This window comes from Parus major, chromosome 6, assembly GCF_001522545.3.
Source record: "Parus major isolate Abel chromosome 6, Parus_major1.1, whole genome shotgun sequence".
NCBI classification, from domain to species: domain Eukaryota; kingdom Metazoa; phylum Chordata; class Aves; order Passeriformes; family Paridae; genus Parus; species Parus major.
In genome coordinates this window covers 23,715,971-23,743,156 of record NC_031775.1, presented here as the reverse complement: position 1 = coordinate 23,743,156, position 27,186 = coordinate 23,715,971, and the positions used below count along the sequence as shown (strand labels likewise).

The 27,186-nt window shown below is 40.9% G+C and overlaps 1 protein-coding gene across 2 annotated transcripts in view; it reads left to right on the top strand.

Moving 5' to 3' along the window:
* LOC107206988 (VPS10 domain-containing receptor SorCS1) overlaps positions 1 to 27,186 on the top strand; it is a 261,910-nt gene that overhangs the window by 194,343 nt on the left and 40,381 nt on the right. For both annotated transcript variants that reach the window (XM_015633576.2, XM_033515613.1), the window contains exons 9-16: positions 5,116 to 5,295; positions 9,330 to 9,476; positions 15,968 to 16,070; positions 16,542 to 16,618; positions 17,825 to 17,916; positions 18,856 to 18,963; positions 19,912 to 20,029; positions 21,747 to 21,877. In XM_015633576.2, coding sequence (XP_015489062.1) covers positions 5,116 to 5,295; positions 9,330 to 9,476; positions 15,968 to 16,070; positions 16,542 to 16,618; positions 17,825 to 17,916; positions 18,856 to 18,963; positions 19,912 to 20,029; positions 21,747 to 21,877 — 956 coding nt within the window. The remainder of the gene's footprint in view (positions 1 to 5,115; positions 5,296 to 9,329; positions 9,477 to 15,967; positions 16,071 to 16,541; positions 16,619 to 17,824; positions 17,917 to 18,855; positions 18,964 to 19,911; positions 20,030 to 21,746; positions 21,878 to 27,186) is intronic.

The window sequence follows — 27,186 nt, the reverse complement described above, 5'->3', positions numbered from 1 at the left end:
TGAGCCTACAGATATTTTGATTGCACAGGAGGTCTTGAGTCCAACACAAGTGGCTGCAAGATGACATGCAGTGAGTGAAAACAGCATTCTTCTCGAACAGAACGTTTGCAAGCAAGAAAGGACTAAAACCAGAAGTCAGCACTTTGGCTAGTCAAGGACATGAGCGTGAATTGTAGGCAGATACCGCAGCCCATGTCAATTACCACTTCTTTCTGGTTAATTAATTAAGTTATGGAGGGGATTCTTTTTTTTTTTTTTTTTTTTTAAATCTTAAAATTCCCATCTCCTCTCGCTGTCTTGTATGGGTTGCTTTTTGTGCTTTACCTCATTAGTAGATTTTAATGGGAACCAAGCAGAAAGATGTCTTTGTGTGCCTGCTCTGTCTCTGGCCTAATTAACAATGGTGAATTAGCATTGGAGCTTGAAAGGATATTTCTGCCTTCTGAAGCTAAATTTTCTGAAAGACTTTAATAAAATGTTAGCTCCATTTTGAAGAAACCACCAATTTGCAGCTGGGGTCCTAATGGGTTCTTAACAAACACAGAGGACTTTTTTTTGGCCTTTTCATTCTTGATGTAGCCTGTCTTAAATGAGATTGAAGCTGAAAGGTATCAAATGGTCTTATGGATTCTATATGAGGTCTAGTATCAGAAGACAAATGCATTCCCAGAAACTAAGCAGGGATTGTCAAAAGGGAAAAAGGAAAGTGCAAAGTCAGATTTTGTAGGTGGAACTGTTCAAAGGGATAACTTGGCTTATTTCACAGCTGGCTGTTTTTAATTCCTCAGTCCATCAGGCCTGTTTGTAGTGGATTGATTGGGTTCATATAAACAGACTGCAGCTCAAACCCAGCCCTTTGGTGTCTCACCTTCCCTACTCTGCTGCTCCTGCTCACAGCACTGGAATTCTGCTGGACAGTGGGGACCACACCAGGGGTCTTAGTTCTGACACAGGAGACTTGTGGTCTGACTCAAAATTTTCAGTCACATTTTAAGATAGGTTGCTTTGAAACTTCCTGCCCAAGGAAAAGAAATTACTCTGTAAATTCAGATCAGATTTAAATAGGTATTATTTGAAAGAGCCCTTAGCAACAGAATTGCATTTTAGGATGGTTATTGTAAAAGCCAAAAAAAAGTTGTTATTTACAGCCAATTCAGACCATCTGTAGAAACACTGTTTGCTTTAAAGTTATTGTTTCCTTTAGCCCACACTGATTTTTTTGTCCACCGTCTCAAAGAGATAACTGGAGAGCCAGGGAAAATGTGCTAGAATTAAATTACAATGTGTTCCAGAGAACAGGAATTGGAGCAATATATTCATGTTATTTGACCCAAAGAAAGATGCTTTGTCACGATCTCAGAATATCTTCAAAGTCTGAAGAGCTGCATTTGGCTTGGAAGGAGCTACAGCGGAGCTGTGGCTGTCTAGGTGGCTGCTATCAAAGCAAAATAGTCACTTTAATGAAAAATGCACAGAGAGTTCTGTTATTCAAGGAATTGGAACATACAGCTTCCTTTATGCCCAAATTCTCTTTTATCTCCTTCAGCTAAGAAAGAGGGGCCAAATATGGTAAGCAGTACTAAGTGACTTCTGTAATAGAAGATGGAAATATTGAGTTTTTTGTCTCTGTGTGTCACTCTTCCTGGCTGGAGGCATGTGACAGCAGGCAGCCTTGGCAGGTGATGCTGCTGCTCAGGCAGGATGGCCTACAGCAAATCAAACTAAAATTTATTCTTGTTGACACTGACAGCCTTGTAGCTACTTTGATTAAAAGCCTAAATAAACTTGAAACTCTGTTCCATTCAAGCAGATGTGTGCATATGTGCATACAGGTTGTGTTAACCCTGTAAATAGTCTTTATGGAGACCTGGTAATTGTTGCAGTGATGTTGGTCTGTGGGTTGATGCTTCCTGTTGTGTACCACAGCACCACAATGTGGGCTTTGTCACACACTGTAATGTCACTCATGATAATCACCTTAAAAGTAAATTTAAGAGTAAATTTACTCCAGTTTAGACCAATGCACTGGGCACATTTGAGAGTACTGAAGCAAGTCAAGCAATTTCTGTTTTAAAAAGACCTGTCTTAACTGGTATTGGGTCGAATAGTGATGGGATGGGTGCATATGGTACCTCTCTTTAAATTCATCACCTCCTTTCAACCTCAGGATGCATATCCTGATGGAAGAAGCAATAACAAAAATAAATAAATAAGATCCTTAAATACAGACCTTAAAAGAGCTGTCAGCCTCAGTAATTTCACAGAAGGCAAGGCAAGAGCCAGCATCTTCACAGATATTTCATAGAATATTCTGAGCTGGAAGGGAGCCACAAGGATCATCAACTCCAACTCTTGAGTGGTCCATATGGGGATTGATCCCACAAACTTGCTGTTAGCCCCATGCTCTGACCAACTGAGCTGGCAGAATAAAACAGGCATTATACATCCCTACTGCTACTTAACTTGCCAGGGAAAAATGTTCCCTGACCAAATGCAAAAAGGGCAATTGTTTAGTAATTCAGAAAGCCTTGGCTTTCAGTTGTTTGAGGAGACACCTGATCAAACTCATGCTACTTTTGTCTTTGAAAAGGCAAAAGGGACAGAAAGTAGAACTGCACATTAATGTACTTCCAGTATGTTCTGGAACAGAGAGAAAAAAAATCAGGCTCTCAGCAGAGAAATGCAAGTGGAGCCCCTGAAGGTGATAACTGTTGGAGAAAGGTGCCTTGCTTTACATTCCTGCCCTCTTCCATCTCTGTAAGGAGCTTGTGCTATATCAAGATCAAGGCTCTCTTTTTGTATTATTCCTATCCCCCGCAAAGAAATTAATCCCCACCCTGAAAAAAAAATAAAAATAATATGATATGCTGATTAATTAGAATTTTCCTGATGTGGGAATGAATTCCTGATGCTGTTCCAAGAACTGTTTCATGCCTATACACTAATCCTTTTCCATCAAAGCTGTGCATCATTGCTGAATCTGTTAAAGACGGCCATATTAAGAGGAAAAGTTAATTTATCCCCAAAGGCACACAGTCGTAATGCTATATATTTTTATTTTCTGCATTACATATATTATGACAATTCAGTCTCAATCTCTGCTTTCCTAGGCTTAAATTCCTTCAGGCTTACTGGAATCTTCTTTAGACTTCCATCTTACAGCATGCTCTGATCAAATACAGGAAGTATCTAGTGAATAAATCGTTTGCTTCTTCAGCATTTGTGAAATTGCCTTTAGTCTTCCCTGGTGTTGATCAAGGTATCTTTTTATCCCTCTCCCCCAATTTTTACAAAACTATTGAATGAAATGGTAAGGTAATGAAAAAGTACATTCACCACTAAAAATGAGTTTTACTTATAACTTCCATCTATGTTTAAGTGGAGAGGCCTGCCCATGTGTGCCCATATGCAGAAATTAACACTTGAGATTAGAGCTGTGCTAGCCAACGTTGCCTGAAGCACACTGGGAACACCTGCTGATGCAGATCTACCAGCAGATTGAACCAGGGTGACAGTCTGAGATGAGGAGCCACAGACAAACAGCTGTGGCTGTAACTCCTACTGGCACAGCTGGAGCTGAGAGGGGATGTCTGTTCACAGCCAAAATTAGGACTCAGTGGGACTTATATTACTTTTCCTATTGCCTCAGGAATTAAGCCAATCTGTTCCTTCACAAAATGAGCCCATCTTCTGGGACATGATTTTCTCCAAGAAGAAAATCTTTACTTTTCAGGAAGAAAGTAAATCAAGCGCATGTTCATCCACTCTGTATTCAGATCTGGATCTGCATGAACAAGAAACTGTTTTGAATCTTAAATCCATGGTGAATCCACTTTCAAATTTATAGAGCAAATTTCTTCATTCTATAGCTTTTTTATTTTTACATTACAAGGCTTCATCCAGAAGTATTAATACTCACTAAAAAGCCACCAGACACTGAATTTTCAGAGACTATTATTAGCAGAAGGGAGAAATAGCATCAGCTTGCAAAGAGTATATTTTCTGATAAAGTTCTCAGTTTTGCATATAGAAAGTCCTGGCTGAGATTCATGGAAGCAGAATAACTTTGGGATATCTGCCCAAAACAGACTGAGCAGCTGAGTCTTCTGGGAATCACCTGGTGCTAAGAAATCTTCATTTCTTTTCCTACCTCCACAGATTTTTATAGCACCAAAGAACTCAGGGTGCCTGTGCTGGGCAGATAGAGCCTGGGAATTTCATTATAACAATCTCTCTCTCGGTGGCTTTTTCCATTGTAATGGAAAATAAAATAAAATGGGTAATAATTTCTCCAGCCATTGAAAGATGGGATCAGGTTCAATAGTTCCTGTTTTTTCTTCATTTATGCAATCTTTTCATTGCTTCCTGCTTGCTGTAACACAGAGAAGGAACAGAGTAAAACAAAACCTCACTCATAATGCTAGTGATCTAACTACATTTCTGTTCTTTATATCTAGTGAGGATTAGGGCTATTTTTTTTTCTGTTTTATTTCTTCAGGTATCTGTTTAGTAGAGTGGTCCAGGTCCAGTGGCTCCAACCCACATTGTCATTAGAAACAGTAGGTAACAGCAGATGTTCCCTCATTAGTTCCTACTTGTATCAGGTCCTGAGCATATTTGGCTTCTGAATGCTGGGCAAGAAGCAGATGTTTCAGATGATCTTTTTTTTTTTTTAAACCCCTACATTTTTAATATCTGTAATTCCATACTCATGAGTGGAATCACTCAGATGCTATACAGAAAAAAACTCCAACAAATAAACAATCCTCCCTATTCCCCAGACAAAATGTTCACTAAAATGAAGGTGTTGGTAAGGGGAGAGAAGCTGCTGTATAGTGCTGTAGTGCCAATGTAAATATTCAATTAACACCTCATCAGTTAATTACTGCTTTGAAAACTGGCAGAAGAGAGCTGGTGTAAAATATTCCTGGATGGAATTACCTGTTTACAGTGGCTGTAGACAGTACAATAGTAAAATGCAGCAGTATTGTCTGCTGAGTTCCCGGTTAAACTCCAGCCTAAATATATCCCTTGCTCCTCCCCATTCCTTTGGTGCCATTGGAAATGGCAGCACGGAGCTCCCTCCAGTAAGCTGCCTCTCTTTTCTTTCCCCAGGACATGCATGTTATCAGCACAGATGAGAATCAGGTGTTTGCAGCTGTGCAAGAGTGGAACCAGAACGACACGTACAATCTGTACATCTCCGACACCCGAGGGGTCTACTTCACCCTGGCCTTGGAAAACGTCAAGAGCAGTCAAGGGCTGGAGGGGAATGTGATGATTGACCTCTATGAGGTATGTCATAACTCCAAACAACTCGTTGCTATCTCAGGAGCTCACGTGATGCCAGTACCGTTTCCTCCTTGCACATCAGTCTCGTAAAATGCCTGTGAACAGCAAAGCCAACAAATGACTAAACACTGGGTTTTACCCTTTTACAGTTTACTGCTGTATTCACCAGTAGGTTCTCGGGTGAGGAACAGCTCATGGCTCTTTGATGCATAGGAAAAAGTGGTGGAATAATTCATTCAGTTGCTAAGAGGAACTCTGTTTGTCAGCCAAAATCCTGCTTGGACCCGTGCTGGCTCTATGGCTCTGAAAGCTCCCAACAGTCTCAGTAGTATCATTCTCCAACTTTTGTTGCGTTTCTGGCAATCTAATCTCTTGTTTTAGAAGTTAAGGAGAGTCTGCAGTTTTCAGCTGTCCTTGTCACCTTTCTCAGCTTGGGAACTAAAGCCTTTATAGGTATTCCCTCTTGGGCTATCCTGTGAGCATGGAAACTCTCGTACCTCACTTGGATCCCCTCTTTACCCTGAGCCTTTCTCTGAACAAGTGTGCTCTGCTTAAGCTCACCGTAAAAAGCACAATTTGCATTGTCTCCTATGACAACTGATCCTGAGATCAGACTTCTATTGTGCCCTTGTCCATCTCTTGCTCTGCTGCCTATTTTCTCTCTGGAGGCAAGCACTCAGCTGAGGAGAAATTCAATCCTCAGCTGTTGTCCTGAGAGTCAGGTTTTGTTTTCAGGTCTCCTCCAGGGTATTTTCTGACCATTTAGAATTAAGGTTATCAAGTAGGTCTGAGTACCTTTGAAGATGCTTCCCATATTTCCCTGTCACTGTTCCAGTATTAGCTCTGCTCTGCAGTTTTCCTTCAGCTGCCCTCTACTTGAGAACCACATTGAATTGTCCAGAGAGCCCAAGAGTTATGCTGAGTTATCCAGAGTTATACATCTGTGCAGATGGACTGGAGGAGGATGGGCACTGCCATTTCAGTCATTTGGACATTTTTTACCATTAATCTCTCCACAGTGCTGGCAGCCCATGGAAAAACTGTTGCCTCTTATTACTGTCAGCTGGGGAAGCAGCTTTACTGCATTATGTAAAGGTGTCCTACATCCTAGGGGATAAAGAAAATCTTTTGTTTAGTTTATTTGTCTGACACCACACAGTAACCTGGACTGAAAGCGATGGAATCAGACTTACAGCATCATATCTACTGATTGTCTAGATAGAAGGAATATTGGCTGACATGGAACCTGGCACAAACCTTCCTTTCAGTTTGATGTTCTTGCTGGAAGGGAAGAGAGAGCCAGCCAGCATGGTTCTCTGAGTCAGATTGTTACAGTGGTCTAGGGGAAAAGGGAGAGGAAGGCAAGAGAAGGAAAAGAAGCCATAGATAAATTAAAAGTAAGTGGAGAGATAGCCAAACGAGTCCTCTGGTGGCAGCAGTATACTTAAAAAGCATGGTCATTAGAGAACATGCCAGAGAAAGGCCTGTTTAATGTGCAGGTGTCTGTCTGTCAGGTGTTAGAAGTAAATTCTTCTGGTTGCATTGCAGTGAACACGTTTGTGTATTTGTGTATTCCTAAATGGATTCTAAATCAAAGATAAATCTGCTCAGTGCTGCTAAGCAGGGAATTGCACTGGGTACATAGAGAAAATAAAAATTATTTCATGGTATTTCCTTGAGTTCACAAAAAGATTGTCTTATTGACCACCTCCTAAAGTGAGGGAAAAGCTAAATCACTTACCACTGTGTCTAAGTGCCCTTTCTAGTTCCTGTGTCTGCCCAGTGATGTGATATGGCTGTGTTGGAAGGGTCCACAGCAAGACAGTCCTGCCTGTGACAATCCATGACTGAAGTGATAACAGACTGTGAGGAGATGTGTCTATAGCTATGGTATATGCCTATCACTCTGGAACTTACTTTTTTCTAGCAGCATGTATGTTGGCTGAGAAGTATGTTTGATGTATGAAGGTGGTGATGGGGAGTGAAAAATGTCTCTAGAGTTGTGTGTTCAAGTGTCTTGTATGGATCTTTCTGAAGCTGTAGAGCAGCTTCAGTATCTGCGCACAATGCATCACAGGATTCTGCAGCTCCTGTGTGGGAGCTTTCCTCTCTGACCACTGGTGGTCATGGACGTGCTTGCCTGGGTCTTTCTCTGTGATGATTGTGTGAGCAGCAGGGCTGAACAGCTCCCTGTGTGTGTCAGGGTTGTGTATAAGCAATTGGTCTGTCTCTTCCTTCTGAGAGTACACAAGCATGTGTGTGCAGCCTTCTTTTAAGATAAAGCTGTCCAAGACTGACAGAATAGCTTTGCTTCCTCATGGAAGTATTCTGAGTCCCAGCCCATGACTGGAATCATAAAAAGAAAAAAAATTTCAGGATTTCAGAACAGTTTTATTGCCTGATATATAAAGTGCTCTTTAATCATTTATGGCCAGCGTTTCACAGGGACTATATAGTAGAACAATTTTGGGACAGCAACAAAGCGAAGTACAACTGCAGCTATAGGCTCTAGCCCCTGGTAGTAAAGGCAGAACTATGTTATTTTTCCATCCCTGTCTATTCATGCAATATCACTGTGAGACAGGAGTACCATTGTCTTTTCAGCGTGCCTTTCTACTACAACAAAAAAATCCTGAATGCTTTGGTGGGATCAAACAATCCAGATGGGAAATTGAAAAGGTTATCTTTTTTCTGCTTATATCAACAATGAATTAGTTAAGTATAATTTAAAGACTATTGCCCTTTATAGCAAGCCATGTCAAAGTCTTTATGAACTTCAGATGAAATTCAGGAAGGTGCTATTTGAATGACTAAGTACATCACTGTGCTGTACCAAAGCACTGTGCACAAGTAGTCTCACAGCACGTGATTAAAAGTGCAATAAGGTCCTGCTCACTGGTAGCTGTAGGACCCAAATCCAGCCACATAATTAAATGGGTTGAGCTGGGAAAAGCTCTGAATCTGCTGTGTAACTGTTTGCTATGCCATGTCATTTAATCTCTGTGAATAAAAACTCTAAATGAATGATTCTCTCTGCTAATTCTACATCATAAGCAGAGGTGAGGTGGATGACTGAACAGACTTGATGGAAACCAAAAAGTTTCTCACTTTCCCCCTCCTTCTCCTGATTTCAGTTCCCTTTTTATTGCGGCACTCAGATTGCAGAATGACAGCCTAACAAATTCATTCGCAAGCTGCAGCAGCTATTGGGCTATTGATTTTCAGTGTGCTGAGAAGATGGGAACATTCTGCAGTGTGACTTGTGGTTTGAGGTTCACTTTTTTTTTTTCCTCCTCACTGAGATACTTTAAGGCTTGGTTCCAATGTGAATCTGTTAGCATCATGTCTCCACAAAATCCTCCTGCAGGTCTGTGGATTTAAACAGTTGGGTAAAACACCGGGAAAAAGGGAAAAGGATGAAGACCTCATTGCCAGCTCTGTAACTAGCATTCTGTGTGGCCTTGCTTGAGTCACCAGTGCTTTGGTTTCCTCAAAACACAAAACCGTAAGAAAAATACCTCTGTGCCCCAAGTTACCCTGTTGAAACACTGATAATTATGAAACACATTGAGATCCTTAGATGAAATGTCTGAAGAAGGCTGGATGAGAACATTGAACAGCAAGTTTTTGTGTGTGTGTTGCTGTTTTCTTTACGAGGGCAAAATTGCTGCTGTTTCCTGCTGCTGCTGTGCAAGAGAAAAATAATTGCCTGTACTCGTTTCATCTTTCAGGGGGAAGGATGCCTACACAGTTGAGAGGTTGTCACTTTACAGATAATGCCACTGACATCTTGCCATGTTCCCATGATGATTCTGAAATACAATATTTCTTTCCCATTTGTCATCTTTGCACCTGTGATGGCTTTATCTTTTCCCCAGCACCCCAGCTTGCCTTTGATGTACATTGGCAATTCTGGCCCTGACACTGACCACACTGGCAGAGCCATCACAGCCCTGGTGGGTTTGACAGAGAAAAAGGGACATGCACAGAACCTGCATGGACTTGATCTATTTTTCAGCCATGTCAATTTTTCCTAGGTAGCAGGGATAAAGGGAATGTTCTTGGCTAACAAGAAGATTGACAACCAAGTGAAAACTTTCATCACCTACAATAAAGGGAGAGACTGGAGTTTGTTGCAGGCTCCGCACACGGATCTGAGAGGAAATCCCATTCAGTGTCTCCTTGTAAGTACCTGAGGGGGGAACTGGGGGGAATCTTGTTCTACCAGGTAACACCACAAAGAGGGATGTTACCCCTCTCCATGCAGTGTAGCTCTTGGAGTGCAGTGCTTCAGGCTTGGGCTGCCAGGGGTTATTGCCTTGTAATTTAGGTTAATTTAATTTCTGGAACAAATGTAAGCATTGTGGATCAGCTGCCTTCTGCAGAAATGCTGAGTCCCCTGGAAGAGCAGGGCAAGCTGGAGGCTGTGTCTGGGTTCTCTGGACACTAGATGGGAGGCAAGAGCTGCTGTAGCTCAGAACTCAGAGAGACACAGTAGCTGGAAACAGGCTTGAAAGAAATGAGAGCTCATAGCAGCTTTCAGGCTGCTCTGTTGGCATTAATATTTATTAACATTCATCATTTTCTCTTTGAGCTCAGAAGTGAGAATCGACACATTCATCCAAATATATGTACAGCTTTGTGTTGGTGTAAATTGTATCTATCTCTGTACTTATTGATACAGATCCACATATAGCTAAGTCTTTAATCATCATTATATGCAAACACTTTCCAAGAGGGAAAGAGAAATATAAGTAATGTGAATAGAATTGGACGTCTCTATAAAATTAGAGATCTTAAACTGATTTTGACATATTTTTCAGCTGATACAATCTATTCACAGCAGTGGGATTATACTCAGAACCTCTGTATCTGGGATTCTCAAAAGCTTTCATATTATACTAATTATAATATGGTTCCAGGCAGAATCAGGGTCACTATTTAGATTGCTGCTGTCCTGTACTTGCATGTTGTTTTCCATCTAAAAAAAAAAAAGTTTCTCATTTTGAGGCATTAGAATCTGAATCAGCATTATATTTTGTAGCTGAATGCTACACTAATCTCTTAATGAATGTCATGCACTATTGCAAGAGCAAAGAATAAGTATTCGAAGCTGTTCAAATAATTGATTTTTTGATTGAGCCAAAATGCAAGCCCTTCATTTTCTGTCCAGTTTGGAAAAAATAAATAGGAAAGACTGGGTAACTAAATTTTTTTGGGTTTGTTTTATTCTCTTCGAATTTTTAAAAATTGTAACTCAGTGACTTTTTAATTAGATGTTTCTATGAGGTGAAAACCAAAAAAGATGACGTGCAAAAAACTTTGCAGGCATAAAGCAATTCAGTTCTTTGGAAGGGACTATGTGCCTTTGTGTTTCAAGTAGATTGTATAATCTAGTTTTAACTTAAGTGAACATATTCAGTAAAAAAAAAGGACATCTTGACCTTCTCAAATTATAACCAGTCTTATCAGAAACTCAAGACTTTTATTATATGATATGATAGTATAATATTCTAGGGGACTGGCAAAGCAGAAGAACAAAAAAAAAAGCACGTAGGCAAGTAAAATAATAAGAGTAGACTATTTTTTTTTATTCTGTAAATTTGAAGTTAGAGTTCTGAGAGGTCTTTTTTGGTATTTTTGTGCACTGATCATGCAAAGTCTGACTTGCCCTTGTGGTTCTAAGTGAGCCAGTGACACTGCTCTGTGTGGCACTTACAGAACAGTTGTTTGCAGGAATTGGGTATTTTATATACAAGCCACTGTAGTTGTCCATTATATAAGGAATCAATCATATATTTGTGTATGAAACACAAAAGGACAGTTCTTATGGGGGGAGAGAGACACTTATGGCTCCCTTTAAGCCTTCCCATCCCTACTGTATCTGCTACTATATCAGTGGGCACCAGAGGATACAATAAACTTCATTTAAATTTAGACCAAATACACCTGAACAAGCTGGATTCCCTCGAGGGTGATAAATTTGAAGAAGCCAGACAAAGGATCAAGAGGAGGAGCAGAAGTGTGGACACTTGTAGGAGCACAGTAAGAACTGACCTAGAGAATCTCTGGGGATTGCACTTACATCTCTGGAGCTCCACTGTGCATAAACCACTATTTAAACATTAGTTTGTTTTTATTTTGCTCTCTATGCAACTGTGTACTTGCTCTGAGAATTACTTCCACCTTTGCAAGCTCAGTGGATGTTTGTCATGCTGTTTACATTTCTTAAGTGCTCTGTGACTTGAGCTGGAGTGCAGGAATTGTTCTGTGATTTCAGGGTGCAAAGGGACAAATCCTCAATAACTTTAACCTTGTATCTCAGTCTGTCCTTTCAGGAGAATAGAAAGTATTTTATCAGTCCTGCCCTGTGGTAAAGCCAGAATATTTAGCCATGTTTATTTTTCCTTTCCCCCTAACATTGGGTACAAGAGGCCTCTTTCATTGTCTAAGCACTTCTCCATGTTTAGGTTTTCACCAGCTTTTGGAATGGCAGAGGAGCAGGAAACCTCAGCTGAGCATGCAGAGTCTCAGGTGGTCAACTTGCAAATTGGAAAGAAAGCAAATAGCTGAAATCTGAACTAAACAAACTTGTTAGGTTTTTACAGGAACAGGCAGTCTGCCTGCCATAGAAAGGGAGGGATGGAAGTACAGAAAATGTACCAAACCACAAAGTGAAATAGCAGTTCTGCAAGAGAGACAAGCTATTTAAAAATCCCATCTGAGATTCACACTTAATGGTGGGGAAGACAAAGGCAGAATATGGAATGAAAGCATTCTAGAAATTATAGAGAATAAACCACAGGGTTGAGAGTGGTAGGGAAGTTTTTTAAGCAAAAGCACTCTAAATATACATTCCTGGATATAAATCAGAGATCCATAAGGGTTTTTTGCTGAGGGAAAATGTGGAGAAAAGGCATTTATCCCTGCTCTGAGGCAATTCTGTTCCTCGTCAGTGTGACATAGCTTAGCATTTAAACACTTCACAAACTCCACTCACCTCTTTAGCCACTCCTGCATCACTAGTTTTACCTCCTTATGTCAACTGCTCCTTTTCCTTCTAGACAAAAGTGTTCCTGACATGATCCTGCTTTTCCTTATGGCACAGATAAGTGAATCCTTCTTAGTCCATCGTACATGTAGCTTAGCTCCCATCCTTGCTGCAGATACCAGTGCTTCCCCACTGCTGGTTTTCAGTGTAATTGTCTCTAGCAATAGCTCAGGACTCAGCAATGATGTATGTTCCAGCTCACTGGCAAATGGGATCTGCCATTTCCCATTTCTGACAGTCCAGTCCCCAGCCTGCCAGTGTAGTGCTGTGTGCTCTGTGCACCTGGTCTTCAGACCTAAACTAGGTGAGAATTTAAACAGAGGGACATAGAAGATAAGTTGTTGGCTAAGGAAGTTAGGAAGGAATCTGGTCTAAGCACAGGGCAAGTCAGAAAAAACCATCCCTCTACTGCCTCAAGGTGGTTTTTCAGAGGGACTCTGAATTCCTTTGCATTTCTTGTGAGACAGTTCTAAATAATGAGGAAGGAGGAAAACAATGAAATTGCATCTAATCCCAGGATTTTGTTTTTCTTGTTTATACCACTTGTATTCTAAGATGAGTATACTTAATCTTCAAGAAATAGCTGCCAAGGTATTTTATTCCAAAGATGCTGGTTTAGTTTGATACTTACCATTTGTTTTGAAGTGGTTAACTGTGGAGCAATTCTGCCTGGGAGAGTTAATCAATTAGCTTTCAAGAATGGACTTGTGGTTCAAACATAGGACTGAATGTCAGGAGAATCTTGATTCAATTTTTGGGTTTATCTCCAATTTCCTATGTGACCTTGGGCAAGTCATATATTTTCTCTGTGCCTCGCTTCCCCAGACATCTGTTTATTCCCCCCCACATTTTGTTTGTCATTTCCATAGGAATTTATAAGGATTTCAAGACAAAGACCCTATTCTGATAAAGGGGGACATTTATGCCATCTGTTACAGAGTTTTTTAAGCTCCTAAGTGAGGTGTTTTGAATATCTCTCTTGGAAGTGTTTCTCTTTTCATCGCTCCTTGCTGTTGCAGGTGAGCAAAGAACTGTCACTACCCCTGGGTTTGGGGATGGTGACCAGGATCATCCTTGTGTTGTAGTATTTTCTCCCACTTCTGATGAGGCACAGCCACTAATAGCTGGTTTGTATTGTGTCCTGCCATTGGAGACAGTTCAGGTGGGCTTTGCAGAACAGCCAAAAGTGGGTTTGTGGATGTTTATGAGAAATTTTACTAAAGACTGATGAGCTTCCTGCGGGGGGAGCACGAGTGCTGGCTTGAAAATATTATGAAGCAAGTACTGAACTCCAGCCTAATTGTAAAAACTGTGGCAGTGAGCAAAGGAATGGGATATATCATGTGTGCTTTATCTTCTATCTATAGTTTAAATGCTCCGTGCTGTGGTTGCCTTTCCCTTGGTGGCCGTGCAGCAGTTGGCACAGATGGGAACTAGGCAATGACAGGGAAACCCAAACCTGTGATTCTGATGATAATAATGATTTTAGTAGCCTGTTGGTAACAGCAAAAAGGAAAGAGACAGCTGATGAAAATTCTGAAACCCAGTGAGATGTCTGTATGTGAATTAAGCTATGGGAGCTGGAGGAGGATCACAAAAGCATCAGCAGAACACAAAACAGCTGGAAAAATATCTGTTGATGAACTGTAGAGATGGAGAAGGCATACAGGGGAATGAGGAAGAGAATGCTCACACAGTCAGGATGTGGGGTGGCCATGGGCAGTAACTTCACATGTTTGGCTAAGAGTGGAAAGGTTAGTTTTCACACCATACCCAGTTGTCACTAGAGACTCTAAGCATTACTGCACTCCAGTAAGAAGTCTTGCCACTAAAGAGACCATCTGTCTGCTTAGACAGATGGCCTGGCTTTTAATATTGGAGAGATACATTCCATTTCTATATGCTATATCTGTGAAATGAGATAAATTTGAAAGGAAACCTCTGGTAGCACAAAGATTGAATCTTAACAAGGTCTCATCTGAGTTGAGAATTGGCTGAGTTGCCATTAGGTTCTGTCTTCAAAATGCTGAAGTTGGCTTGGAGTATGTTAGTTTTAAAAATATGTTTTCTATTTAGTCTTCTCACAACCTATCAAAATGTAAAAGGAAAGAGTTCATGCTCTTGCAGTGCTTTTCCACTTCCTGCCTTCATGTCAGCTCAATTTGTTTTCCACTCCCTCCCGGTGCCCCGGGCTGCTCCAGCGGCTGCGCTCGCAAGGCTGTCATTTGGAGTTCGGCTGCTCAGTACATTCCACTTGGCAGCTTGTGCTCCCTGCTGCACAGCCCACATCCCCCTTTCCCATCTCACAAAAGGGAGAGCTCCTATCTCTCCTCACCACCCTCGTTTGCCTTTGCCAAAAGAACCCTGCCTTTCTCCACAGGGGAATTGTCATTTCAGTCACATTCACCTGCATTCAGATATTGAGACTCATACTCAGCATTGAGATGGGATGGGTACCTGGTCTTCCTCCAGTGACCTATGGGACTAGGTCTCCTACAGAGGAGGCCAGCCAGACTCCTGGGGCTGCAGATCTAGCCTTTAGGCAGCTGGTATTATTCAGGAAAACCTGCCTCCTTTGAGCCTGAAGGTCCCTCTGCACAGCCCCTCTTCCTCTTACAGAGCTGGGCAAGCTGAAGCAAGGGCTTTGCTCCAGTTCTATTCTTGTGTGATGTCCACCTTGATTACATCAGTTTGCTTCAGGTTTTGTAGCCAGTATTTTTCCCCTGCTCCTCCCTTAGCATGTTTCATGAAGGGCTCTTCATGAGGTTCGAAAGAAAAAAAATTTGGAAATTGAACAAATGAAGGAAATGGTATTCAGAAAGTTTCAGAAATTACCACATTACAAGATTTGGAGGGAATTGTAATGGCAGCTTTGAAAATCTTCCTGTCTGTCTTACCTTCTCAGCTGATTTATTCTGTACCACTCATGTCTTACCTGAGTATCCAGCATACAAAATCAATAGTAAATAGGTAAGGTTTCCATGGATGTATTTTTATTGAAATCTTAAAGGTCACATCCAGATGGGCAATGAAGCTTTGCTTTAAACTTGAAACTAACACTTTCCAGTTGTGGTACTTCTTTTTATTTGTTTCAGTGCATTTCAGAACAGTCACATCTCAAAAAGATTAAAGAAATGGTATTATTTGGTAGTGTAAGTAAATGGTAAGAGTTAAGAAATAAGTTTTTTTTTTCTTGGCTAATTATGCTTCAGCATCACACCAGTGAGGTTAAATTGCTGCTTGTTTCAGACATAGCTTGGTTAGTGCTGCTCAGTCATTTCATATCTGCATCAATCTGCACGACTGCTTCTCAAAGAGCAGGAGCCAGGAGAGGCAGGTACTCCTTGCCATCATCACCTGCCCCTGCAAGCCTGGTCTTCTCCTTTGAGGTACAGCCTCAAAGTTCTGGTCCTTGGAGGAGGGTTTCAGCCTGGGCCATCAGTTTCCCACTGGGAATGGGTTGTGTAAGAAAAGGATGGCAAAGTGGCTGTGCCCATCTAAGGGTTACTGAACTCAGTGATTATGAGGAAATACAGAAAGACATTTTTATGTTTCTAAGCCTGTAGAAACAGGAGAGTACATTGTTCTGCCGGCTTTTTACTTTTATTTCTCCTTTCTCCATAGCCCTATTGCTCTCTTCACCTTCACTTGAAGGTCTCAGACAACCCCTATACCTCAGGAAACATTGCCAGCCGAGACACTGCCCCCAGTATTATTGTAGCTTCAGGTATGAAACATTGAACAATTGCCTGTGTTTGATGTACAAATCTGCACAAACTCTGTTGTTTGTGGAGGGTGTTGGGTGGCTGTGGGGTGTCACACCACCAGGATTGGGAAAGGAGGCAGGCTGTCAAATGAAAATCCTTACGGGCCTTCAGCTTGTCATATGCTTTTTATGGAAACTGGCCTTCGAGATGGAGGAGATCACATCTGTGAACTCCTGTCCCACTCCTGTGAGCGTAAGATCAAATCAGGACATTTCCTTTGCATGTGGAGGTGTGTAGAGTTGTATATATTGGGTCTTTTATATATGTATTTTCAAACTGAGGTTCCTTCCCTCTTCCCCCTTCCCTCTCATTTTTTCTCCCAAACCCAGAAGTTCTACAACTGCAAAAGAAATAAATACATTTATTCCCCTGATTTGCTCATTCTGCTCTTTCTGAGAGGGCTCCTTCACTAACCAGTGCTCATCTTACAGGTAATATAGGCACTGAACTATCAGACAATGACATCAGCATGTTTGTTACTTCTGATGCTGGGAACACCTGGAGGCAGGTAAATGACACAGAATCACTGGTTTAAATAAGAATCATAGGAAATGTCCTAAAAGTAGATTCGGTCTGTCACTTTTTGTTTCATTTGGTTCACGGTATTTTTTTGCAAACCTTTTATAAAAGAGTAAGCTTCCCTTCTCAAAAGTACAAAGATGTTCAAAGAAAAAGACTGAATATGCTGTTAGACTTCATAGAGCAGAAAATTATTTTTATTATTCTACTCAGACTTTGACTTCAGTTTAACCCCATAGCAAAGAGAACAGAATAAATTATGAATAAAAAAGGGAAAGTGTTGCCTTTTACTTGTTGTACATCCCTTATGCCAACCAAACCATTTTTCTTTTTGTCCATGACTATACTTACCCAAAAATCAAAAGTTGCATTGGTCGACTTTGTCTCACTTCAGCTGAGACTCATTCACCTAAACTGAACTGTCCAAAGTTCATTGTCCATGTAAATGGATTATTTTGCCTGGCTCTTAAGCTAATGCAGAAAAAGACAAAATTCAGTTTGCCTTGTTCCAAAGCTGCCTACCTCTCCATCAATTGTGGAAAGAGACTGGATGATGAAATTATATCTAGTTCATAATACTTAATGGAGTCTCACCTGTTAAGAAATACCCTCTAATGTGTTTATCCTCAGATCAGGAAATTCTGCTATTCCTATTTTATAAATGGGATATCAAATCATTCTCAGACTAACAAATGCTGCTGTGTAGACTGTGGAGCAGATGTTTGCAGAAAGTTAATACAAAAAAAGACACAGGGAGAGAAAATCTTTCCCAATATTTGATAATCCAAGAACCTAATTATTTTGCAGTGTTTGACCAGCCTCATTTTTCTGTCTAAATCAATTATTTGAGATGGGCCAGACATGTTCAAACACATGAAATTCTTCTTTAAACAAAAATTTTTCATCAAAAGGAGGGAAATTGTTGATCCTTGAAAAAGAATAATATTTCTAACTTTCTATCAAGCAAGGGAAGATTGAATTTTCCATGGACCTGGAAAAACTGTGGGAACAAACCTCCAAGCAATAAAAAAACCAAGTCCAGAAAACATATCTAATTTCCTCTACTTCCTAATTTTCTTAGCACATAACTGCCCTGTGCATGATCCTACTTAATGAACTGTGACATTTTCTTGATGCTAAGGATAATAGGTTTAAATAATCAGGTTTTTTTGTTTTGTTTTTTTCTTTTTCTCAGATCTTTGAGGAAGAGCACAGTGTTCTGTACCTGGATCAAGGTGGAGTGCTCGTTGCCATGAAACACACATCTCTGCCTATCAGACACCTCTGGTAATGACTCCATTTGTGCTAAATGTCTGCTGTCCCTCTTTTCAGATGCCAGGAAGTAGGCAGTTAGTATGCATCCAGGCTTCTGCAGCTATAATGTAGAAAGTATTAGTTAAGATACTGGTAAACTGGTAAGTTTAAGTCAGGTAGAGCTAAGAAATCCTGGAAATTACAGTTTACATAATTTTGGCTTGGCCAGGTCTGAGATATATATATATAATGTGGTTTATGCCCTTGTCTCTCATTAAATTACCAAAATAGTCCTAATTTCCAAAATTATTGATGCACTTCCTTTCTGTGTGGCAGGCAGCACTTATGAACCAGAATTTTGTTGAATAGATTCAGGGCTATGTAAGTGATAATGCAGAAGTGTCCTTGCCAGTTAGCACTCCTGAGTGAGGAGCTGGAGTGTAGCTCTGTGCTGTTCTGTATTATTTACTTCCACCACAGTTAGTGTCATATCAGAATCTGGAACACCCAGACCCAAGTCTTAAGAAATGATGAGTGGTTCCAGGCTTTCTCTTACACTTCCCACAAGGGGACTGCTGGTCTGAAGAAACTGTCATCGTCTAGAAAATTAACCTCAAAATGTTTTATACTGGGGACTCAAAAAACAGATATTCAAAATCACTTGTTTATTTTTCAAAAAATCTTATGCTTAGGCTACGTTTTTCCCTTTGAGCATCAATCTTTAACATAACTGCTAGTTGCTAATACTTAAATATTGGCCATGATTAGTGGTATGATGCCAGACAAGCTTGATCAATGCTCTAATTTATAATGCTTCCTCAAGAAAATAATTATGTAAAGGACTAAAAAATCAAAATTCAATAAGAGAACCTGTTTGCCACTTCTCCATAGCAGCTGTAGGGGACTAGAGATTCCCCTTGAGTAGACTTGGAGAGTAAGGAAAGAAGACACAAATTCTGCTTTCTCCTCTAGGTTAAGTTTTGATGAAGGGAGATCTTGGAGCAAGTACAGTTTCACATCCCTCCCACTGTTTGTAGATGGAGTTTTAGGGGAACCTGGAGAGGAAACCCTCATCATGACGTAAGTGAGCATGCCCTAATGATGCTGTGGAGGTGAACAACACAACACAATGTGTGCATTGTATTTTGCAACAGTGGCATTTCTGGTTGGGGACCAAACCAAGGATGATCTGAAGCCAAGAGTGTGCAGTCTTCTGTTGCTAAATCATCAGTTTATTTGTGATACGACTGAGGGATTGGAAGCATGGCTCCGTGCAAGATGCAAACACATTTATCACTTAACTTCTCAGCAGGAAACCTGACTCCTCAAATTGAATGTGATATAAAGCAGAGTTACTGTTGACAGATTGATATTTGAAAGGAAAATAGTGAGGTATTTTTATAACTGTGTTTTTGCTGCTACATTCTTTTTTTTAATGAGACACAGGTAAGTGAGGACCTTCTTTTGTAAAAATGAATGACAAAATGTTGCCTGGAGGCTGACTCATGAAAAATTATGTTTAGTTTCAATGTGGTATGCAGAGTTCTGCATGATGATAAATCTGGAGTCACTATGCCAGAAACTGTGATATTTTATCTGAGATCAGATTTGTAAAAACAGGAAGTTCTGACTGACCTGTAATGAGCACAATATGTGGCTTGGAAACTAACCTGAGCTAATAAAGATGTATGAAGAATGTTCCATCAGGTTCTGATTTTAATTTGCATGGAAGGCAAATTGCTCCTGAAGGCCTTACTGTCTCCAGCACAGCATCAAGCCTTCTCTTGACTCTTCAAGCTGAGTCATTTTGGATATTGTCATAAGTGGGAGGTCTTAGTGAACGGAATAAAAGCTACATGCAATTTTGCAGTTTCTAATGGGGTTATAGATATTTATCAGGCTAAGTTTCACTTTCACTTTGTCAGTCCAGTGCAAATGAGTAGGACTCTCTCTCTTAAAGCAATTGATCTCTGTTGGAAATTATGGTGACTTCTTTTCACTGTATGTTCTTCCTGCTGCATTCTGCAGTGTGTTTGGACATTTCAGCCACCGCTCAGAGTGGCAGCTGGTGAAAGTAGACTACAAGTCCATTTTTGATCGGAGATGTGCGGAAGAGGACTACAGACCTTGGCAGCTCCATAGCCAGGTGAGAAGTGAGGGTGCTGGGATGTGACCTGAAGTAACTAATGATCCTACAGTTCAAGATCAGCACAATCCAATATCTTTTCCTGTCAGTTTGGTGTTTCAGTGGGCGGTTCTGTTGCACTGGTGTGTTGGCCTCAAATTGAGACTCTATGATCCCTGAAGGATGAAGAGCTGTCTTTTGGGTGTCATCCTGCACACAGGCAATTATACTTAGGCAGACTTGAACAACAGCAACAGCAGAAAAACTGCCACTGAGGCCTGAACTTCTTCACTATTACATCTCCCATCCAATTTCCCCGTCCTTACCTCCTTTCTCTCCTTCATCCTTCTGCGTCCTCAAGAGCCAGTGTCTTAAGGCCATTCTAGTTGTTTCGCATTTGTTTCTCCAATTTCTGGCCCTCTCAGCTTCATTTCTTGCTCACTTGTTTTCACCCCTGTTCTGTCTCTCTCTGCTGTGGGAGTTGGGCACTTTTTTCCCCAATTCATTGGCCCCCATGCCCTGCCCTGTGCATCCTGGATGCAGCAGCTGTATCACTCTGAACCATGCAAGATTGCCATTAAACTCATGCCCAGCAAGGTGAGGCACTCTGCACAGTGCCTGCACCTGCCATGGGGCACCTCCCCAGCTCTGCCAAGACACAACAGCCTATCTTTCATCAGGGTAGAATAAAATATGGCCCAAATTCTGTGGTTATATAAACACCACAGGCTCCACTGAAGTCTAGAGCAAAGCACACATTTATATCATCAAAGGCTGTCTTTCTGTATATATCTTGCTGGGCAAGAATTTAATAATGAATATGAAATGAAAGTAGCTTGACTCAGACTAGTTGCTCACACAAGGCACAATCTACACTAAAAATACCAGTTATTACTTAGATCTTTAAATGCTGAAAATCAGTACAGCTTTCTTGAAATTCAAGGAAGGGCAGCATTTTACACCAGTTGCTATTCAAGCCCTTCTGTTTCATGCTATCAAATCATCAAATCAAAGCCATGAAAAAATTTTCCACAACGATTTTAACAGCATAAAAGGTAGTAAGTGAGACTCCACTGTATTTTGTTCTTTGCTTTCTTGTGCTTGCATAAGCAAAAATACCAAGGATTTTGCAGTATTTCTTTGAGGATGTTGGCTTTGGAGCTTGCAGAACTATTTTAAGAAGGCTTCTGTGTACTCTTGCCTTTTGAATTCTTTTCTACTGAGATTTCAAGGCTGAGCCTTGTTCCCTAGACAGAAATATTAAGCAGGGTGCTGAAGATAGGAAGTTTTAACATCTACATAACAAGTCAAACCCCATAAAACCCAACTCATCCATGGGAATTATTTACATAAACACACATTACTAGTTTCTACTGAATGAAAATATTCCCAGAGAGGTCAGACCAAAGAAATAACCTGCTCTGTGCCTCAGATTGTAGAGGAATCAGACCATGTTTTCAGTTGCTATGAAATGGGCCTGTACCAAGTGTTTATGGGCTTTGGAATAAATTCAGAGCTGAGTAAGATATATAAGTAATCTCAGATAATTTCTTAGTGTGTATTGGAAGAGTTGATTTAGTTTCAGTTAGAGCTTCAGTAGCTTTTAATTAACTCCAGTGTTCTGAGATAGCATTTGGCTTCCCATCCTCTTCCCTTGAGTAACACCTCCCGTTGCACAAACCAGGTGACACAAATAGCCTGGTGGGCGTCAAAGAAATATTTCTGGTTCTGTTTCCAGGGAGAAGCCTGCATCATGGGAGCAAAAAGGATCTACAGGAAGCGCAAGTCTGAGAAGAAATGCATGCAGGGGAAATACGCTGGGGCTATGACCTCGGAGCCGTGCGTGTGCACAGAGGCAGACTTTGACTGGTGAGCAATGAGCAGAGGGACTGGGTGCTCTCACACAGCACCACGGGCATCCTCAGAGAGGCTGGAGGCTTGCAGAGAGTAGAAATCAATAAATATGTAGGTATTGAAATGGGCTGCTCCCTGATAGTGCAGGTATTATGTGAAAAGAAGGAAAGGTGGAATAGGTATCTGTAATCTCCTAAGGCTCCCACAAAATCTGTGCTGAGCAGACCATTTTCCAGGTCACAGCTCTGTGCACCAGTAAGATAACAGGTCAGTTTAGCACATCTAACCTTAGAATGACCAAAAATGGCTCAGAGTAGTCTGAAGACATATAACAGCATTTTGTAAAAATAAAATAAATTCTTAACACATACATATATACGTATATATAACACATATGTATATATGACTAAAAGTAAATATATGCAAAGTATGCCTTCAGCTTCTAGAATCAAGTATCTAGGAAATTCCTGGGCTGTTTGCTGCATCTGGCCCATCATGTTTGACTGTCCAGCAGACATTGCCTTCATGATTTGAGTTAATCTCTTTCTGAAGCCTTTTCTTCTCTGACATTTGCTACAGGAAATAGAGTCCATTGGTGAGTTATGCATGGTGTGATACAATCTTCAGCTGCTGGTTTCATTTCAATATTACTGCTGACTCACAGCAATTTGCACAAAAAAGGCAGGGAACCACATTATTGAAATCTCTTTCTTACCTCTTTTCTCCAAGTCTGCAAGTTCCTCAGTATCTCGGATGAGAGAAATGTTGGCTTTTTGGCAGTGCTGATAAACTCCCTTTGTGCCTCACCCACCCAGATCTATGTCATGTTACTAATTAAACCCAGAATCTTCCACGTGAATCCTGAAAAGGTTAATCTCATCAATATTTTGTATGGGAATTTACAGCATTTCACTTCTCACTCCTCCATAAATACAGAATATTTTTTCTGTGTAAAATCACAGACTCGCAGGAGGCTTTTATATTGTGTCAAAAAAAGTCAATTCTCTTGCTCCAAACAATAACAATTATGAATATATTTTGGCACAGATTCTGTCAATAGATTTCTTGATGATTTCCTCATTTTCCATTTAGTTCTTTTCTAAGGAGATCTATGTGCAGTTCATCATGCAGGTGTCCAAAGCTCCTGGATTTCAATCACTCAATATTTCTTTAGTAAAGTAAGAAAAATAACAGCCAAACCAAAAACCCCAAACAATCATTAAAAGCAAGGAAATTCCCTGAAGATTTTGACCCTCTTAGAGAATATGCAGTACAATGCTGAGCCAACCTCATGCCCTTATAAAATAGTAGATGCAATTGACTCACAGTCAGTCCATTAGTGTTTAAATCCCTGGCAGTTGTAAGGGACACACATACCTAGAACTTCTGATAAAAATATGCTTTCCTTCCAGCACTTCTCTCTGAGAATGAATACATTTTTTTCATTAAAACTGACTGTGTGGCTTGCCACTATAAAACTTTGTTGCTAGGTACAGAACAAAAGTACCACAGTGACATTTGCTGGTGGAAACATGCTTTTATTTCTTAAATGTTCACCTCAAGGAAACTTTCTCCAAAGGCTCTGCTGGGCTGTGGGAGAATCTCTTAAGAGAACACTTGGATGATTTGGAATGTCCAAGAGGCGTTCAGTTCTCATGCCTGAACAAGTCACTTCAAATCTGTTGGCAGAGGCAGAATTAGGACCTTTCTGACCAAGAAGGACCTTTCTCCTTCTCATGGAATTAGTTTTGGTTTGGACCAGGCTGTTGTTGTCCCCTCTAGTTCTCCCTGAGCAAAAGTTACTCCTACAGTCCTCAGACCTGGGTTTCTTTCTACTTTATGCATTTCAGCTTCCTTCCCTACTGCCTCTGATGCAAAAAGACTGAAATATTGCTTTAAGCATCCAGTTCAGAAACATTTACCAACAATACTCATCAGGAGCATAATTTTACATAGATATGCTGGAGAAGGACAGAAAAGGAGAAAAGAAAATAGCAAGAAAAAAAGAAGTTCTGTCTGCTAAGAAAGGCAAAGCTGCTGCTGCACTGCTGCAGCTTTCAGTGCCTGCCCTGTTGAACTCTGCACGAGGTTTCACTGCCAATTCACACTGCAGAAGTTGGAGGGAGGTTTGGATGATACCAGGCAATGAGTTCTTGCTGTGGAAGGGTGCCCTCTGTAGAGTTCTTTTCTTTTCAGGAAGAAAAAAGCACTTTCATCATCTTCAGTCATGACATTTCAGTACTTTTGAATTCTCTGTTTCTGTATTTTTTTTGTTGTTGGGCAATTGAAGGAGATTGAAAGGGACATACATGTATCCCCCAGATAGGGAGAAGCTCCTTAGCTGCCCACACTTGATTTTTCAATCTTGAAATAAATTGGACAGCTTTTTATATTGTCAGTGGTTACAGAACCCATGTTTGTACACAGAGTTGAAGAAAGCAACAATTCCTGTCATTGTGCTGTCGTTGCTGTTTAAACACTAAATTTGTATGGAGAAAATCTTATTATCTAAGCTTGTCAGAGATTGGAGTAAAAAATTGTATCTCTGTGGTCAGGTAAAGTGAGAATAAGTGTTATTGCTGTTAATCCTGCAAGTCTTCTTTGATCAGTTCAGGGCAAAAATACCAGTTATAAAAGACTTAAAGATTTTGTGGTGGGTTTTTTCAATTTTTTTCTCCTTGTAACCTCACAGAACTCCAGGTTCTGTGTGCAGCCCATTGGTACTCCTTTCTCAGGGAAAAGGGCACGTTTGTTTGCTGTTTTGCAGAGCAGGATGGAGTGGCATTGGAAGGAAGGGGCTGTGGTTCCTTGGCAGCCGGGCTGTGCTGGATCCCGGCTGGAAGCGGGCAGGGGCTCTCCGTGCAGGGAATGAGGCTGGCAGCCAGAGGGCAACAACGCCTCAGGAATGGGGACCCTGCCTCTGCAAGGCAAGCCTGTCCTAGCAACGGCCTAGAAACCAGAATCCCCTTCTTCATTTAATTGATTTGGGTAAATGGATGACGCCGTTACTTGGGTGTTATTAAAGCATTAATTTACCCGGTTTCCTCACATTGTGTTCCTTCCTGCCGTCTGAGCGTTATTACAGCAATATCTCTTCGGCAGAAACACCTCCTAGACACAGACAGAAACCTTTGGTGGTGTTCATCCTTCAGCCACCTGTCTCCCAGGTCCTTTAACAGGAGCTTTGAGCAGTGTCTGACTGTCAGTCCTCCCTCTGAACCCGCTGTCATTGCCACTGACGGCTTCTCCTGTCAGTATTGCCATACCTCACACCTTCAGGGGAAGCATGAGCCTCTTGGTACTGCTGCTAGTGGTTTTGGATAGCCAGAGAGGCACAGAGATGCCTTAGTGCAACTGGGAATCTATCCATTTATTTCACAGATGATATCAGCAAGCATCTGGCTGGCTCTTTTTATATTCCCCGGCACTTAAATTACAGCCCTGCCTGCTGGGGTTAGTTCCTGTGCTAAAACATCAGAGTGTGCATCAGGAGGAACTGTTCTGCCAAAGCCTGGGGAGGCAGGGCACAGACACTGAGTGTGGCTGGATTCTGCTGGCTCTGTGTGTCACCAGCCATCAGGTCAGACCATGCTGGTGCTGAAATACACCTACGTTTGCACCCTTTGGTTCTGGGCTCAGTTAGCTAACAAATAGTAATTTAGAATGAATCTTTAGTTCATTTTGAGTGCTTGTGGAAAATGCAGATTCACTGTGTAAAATCTACAGTGCATCTCTGCATCTTTAAGGGCCGGGATATCTACCAGGCATGGATTTACAGGAAGGATTCTGGGGATTTTAGGTTCCATATTAACATAAACTGGTATAGCTCAACTCCAAATACTGTGATGCAATTATAATTGTACGCTCTCGTGGACCCTCAGTTCAAACTGTAGCTGAATTCATCCTTCTCTGTGTTAAATCCTATATCAGGTCCTGTAGAACTGGGGAACAAGCACAGCTCCCCCCTAACACAAACCTACACTTGAATCATGGTTAAATATTAGACAATGGAATTAAGTGAATAAAAGAGTAGTGAGACTTTTCCACTGCTGTGGCCAAAGTTATTTTTTTCCACCAGGGCTTTTGGAAACTGTGGAAAAAACATGACTATTTCCAGAGATAGCTCAATTCCACCCCATTTAATGTCCAAAATGTTTGGACAGCACAGCATGCAAAAACACAAGGAGCATTGTCAGCTTCTGGCATAGTTGAACTTAAGGTGAAGCTCTTAATCTTATGGAATTTATATGATTACATAAGTTATATCTTGATTTTTAGAAGCTATGAACATGGCAATCACTTATCTGAAGTAACTGGTTATTTCTATACCTTAGAGCAATAAGATTTTAATAATTTCATGTGAATTAACAGTTCTTCCAAACAGTATGTTTGTCAGGTCTTTTTCCAAATTACAAACTTCCTTAGGGGATTTATTTTCTTTGATTATTGCCTATGCTGAAAATAACATAAGAAAAATGAATTCATCATGATCATTGAGCAGAGATACAAAAAGTCTGGAATGAATATGTATCAAATTACAGAAAATAACTTGCAAGTCTACTTGATTAAGACAAATAGGATTCCAGTTTAAACCAGTAAAAGGGTAAAACCACAATCAGTGAGAGCCACCAGACAGGCTGCTTCGCACTGATAAAGCAATCCCTGATGGCAAACGCTCCACTCCTTTTTAGGAGATACATTATCTGTGTCACCTGAGTTCTTTTCAGGCAGGCACAAAATACCATCAATATATGCAAATTCCAATTCCCAGTTCCCAGGCAATGACTCGGGGAGCTGATTGCAGGCTGAGGCTGATGCCTTCCCCACCTCCAGGCTTTGCTGTACTGGCTCGTGCTATGGACATCCAATTGATGGTAACGCTTCTTGATTGCTACAAAGCCTGTTGTGCCAAATTGTAGGCAGCAATTTGTTGTCAGCATCAGTGTTCTGCGTGCACCAGCCTGTAGCCAAGGAATTCATTAGATTCCAAGACTGCGGAGGTGAACGGGTGGCTGCTGCATCTGTGGAGGGATTGGAGAAGCAATTCATGTCATTTACTGGGATGATATTTCTGTAGGGCCTTAATGAGCCAGATGATTTGCAAGCCTGAAAACAGCACTGTGAAACTTCTGGGCTTATAGCTCTTTCTGCTGTGGAAAATCCTAGGATTTCTTTCTCTTGATTTTGAGAAATATGACCCAAGTAGAGTCATAACTAGTTAAGTCCAGCTTGGCTTGCCCAGATTTACAGGTAGGAATAGGAACCAAAATAGTAACTTGAATCTAGACATGTGCATAGTAAGAAATCTCAGACTACTGCATCAA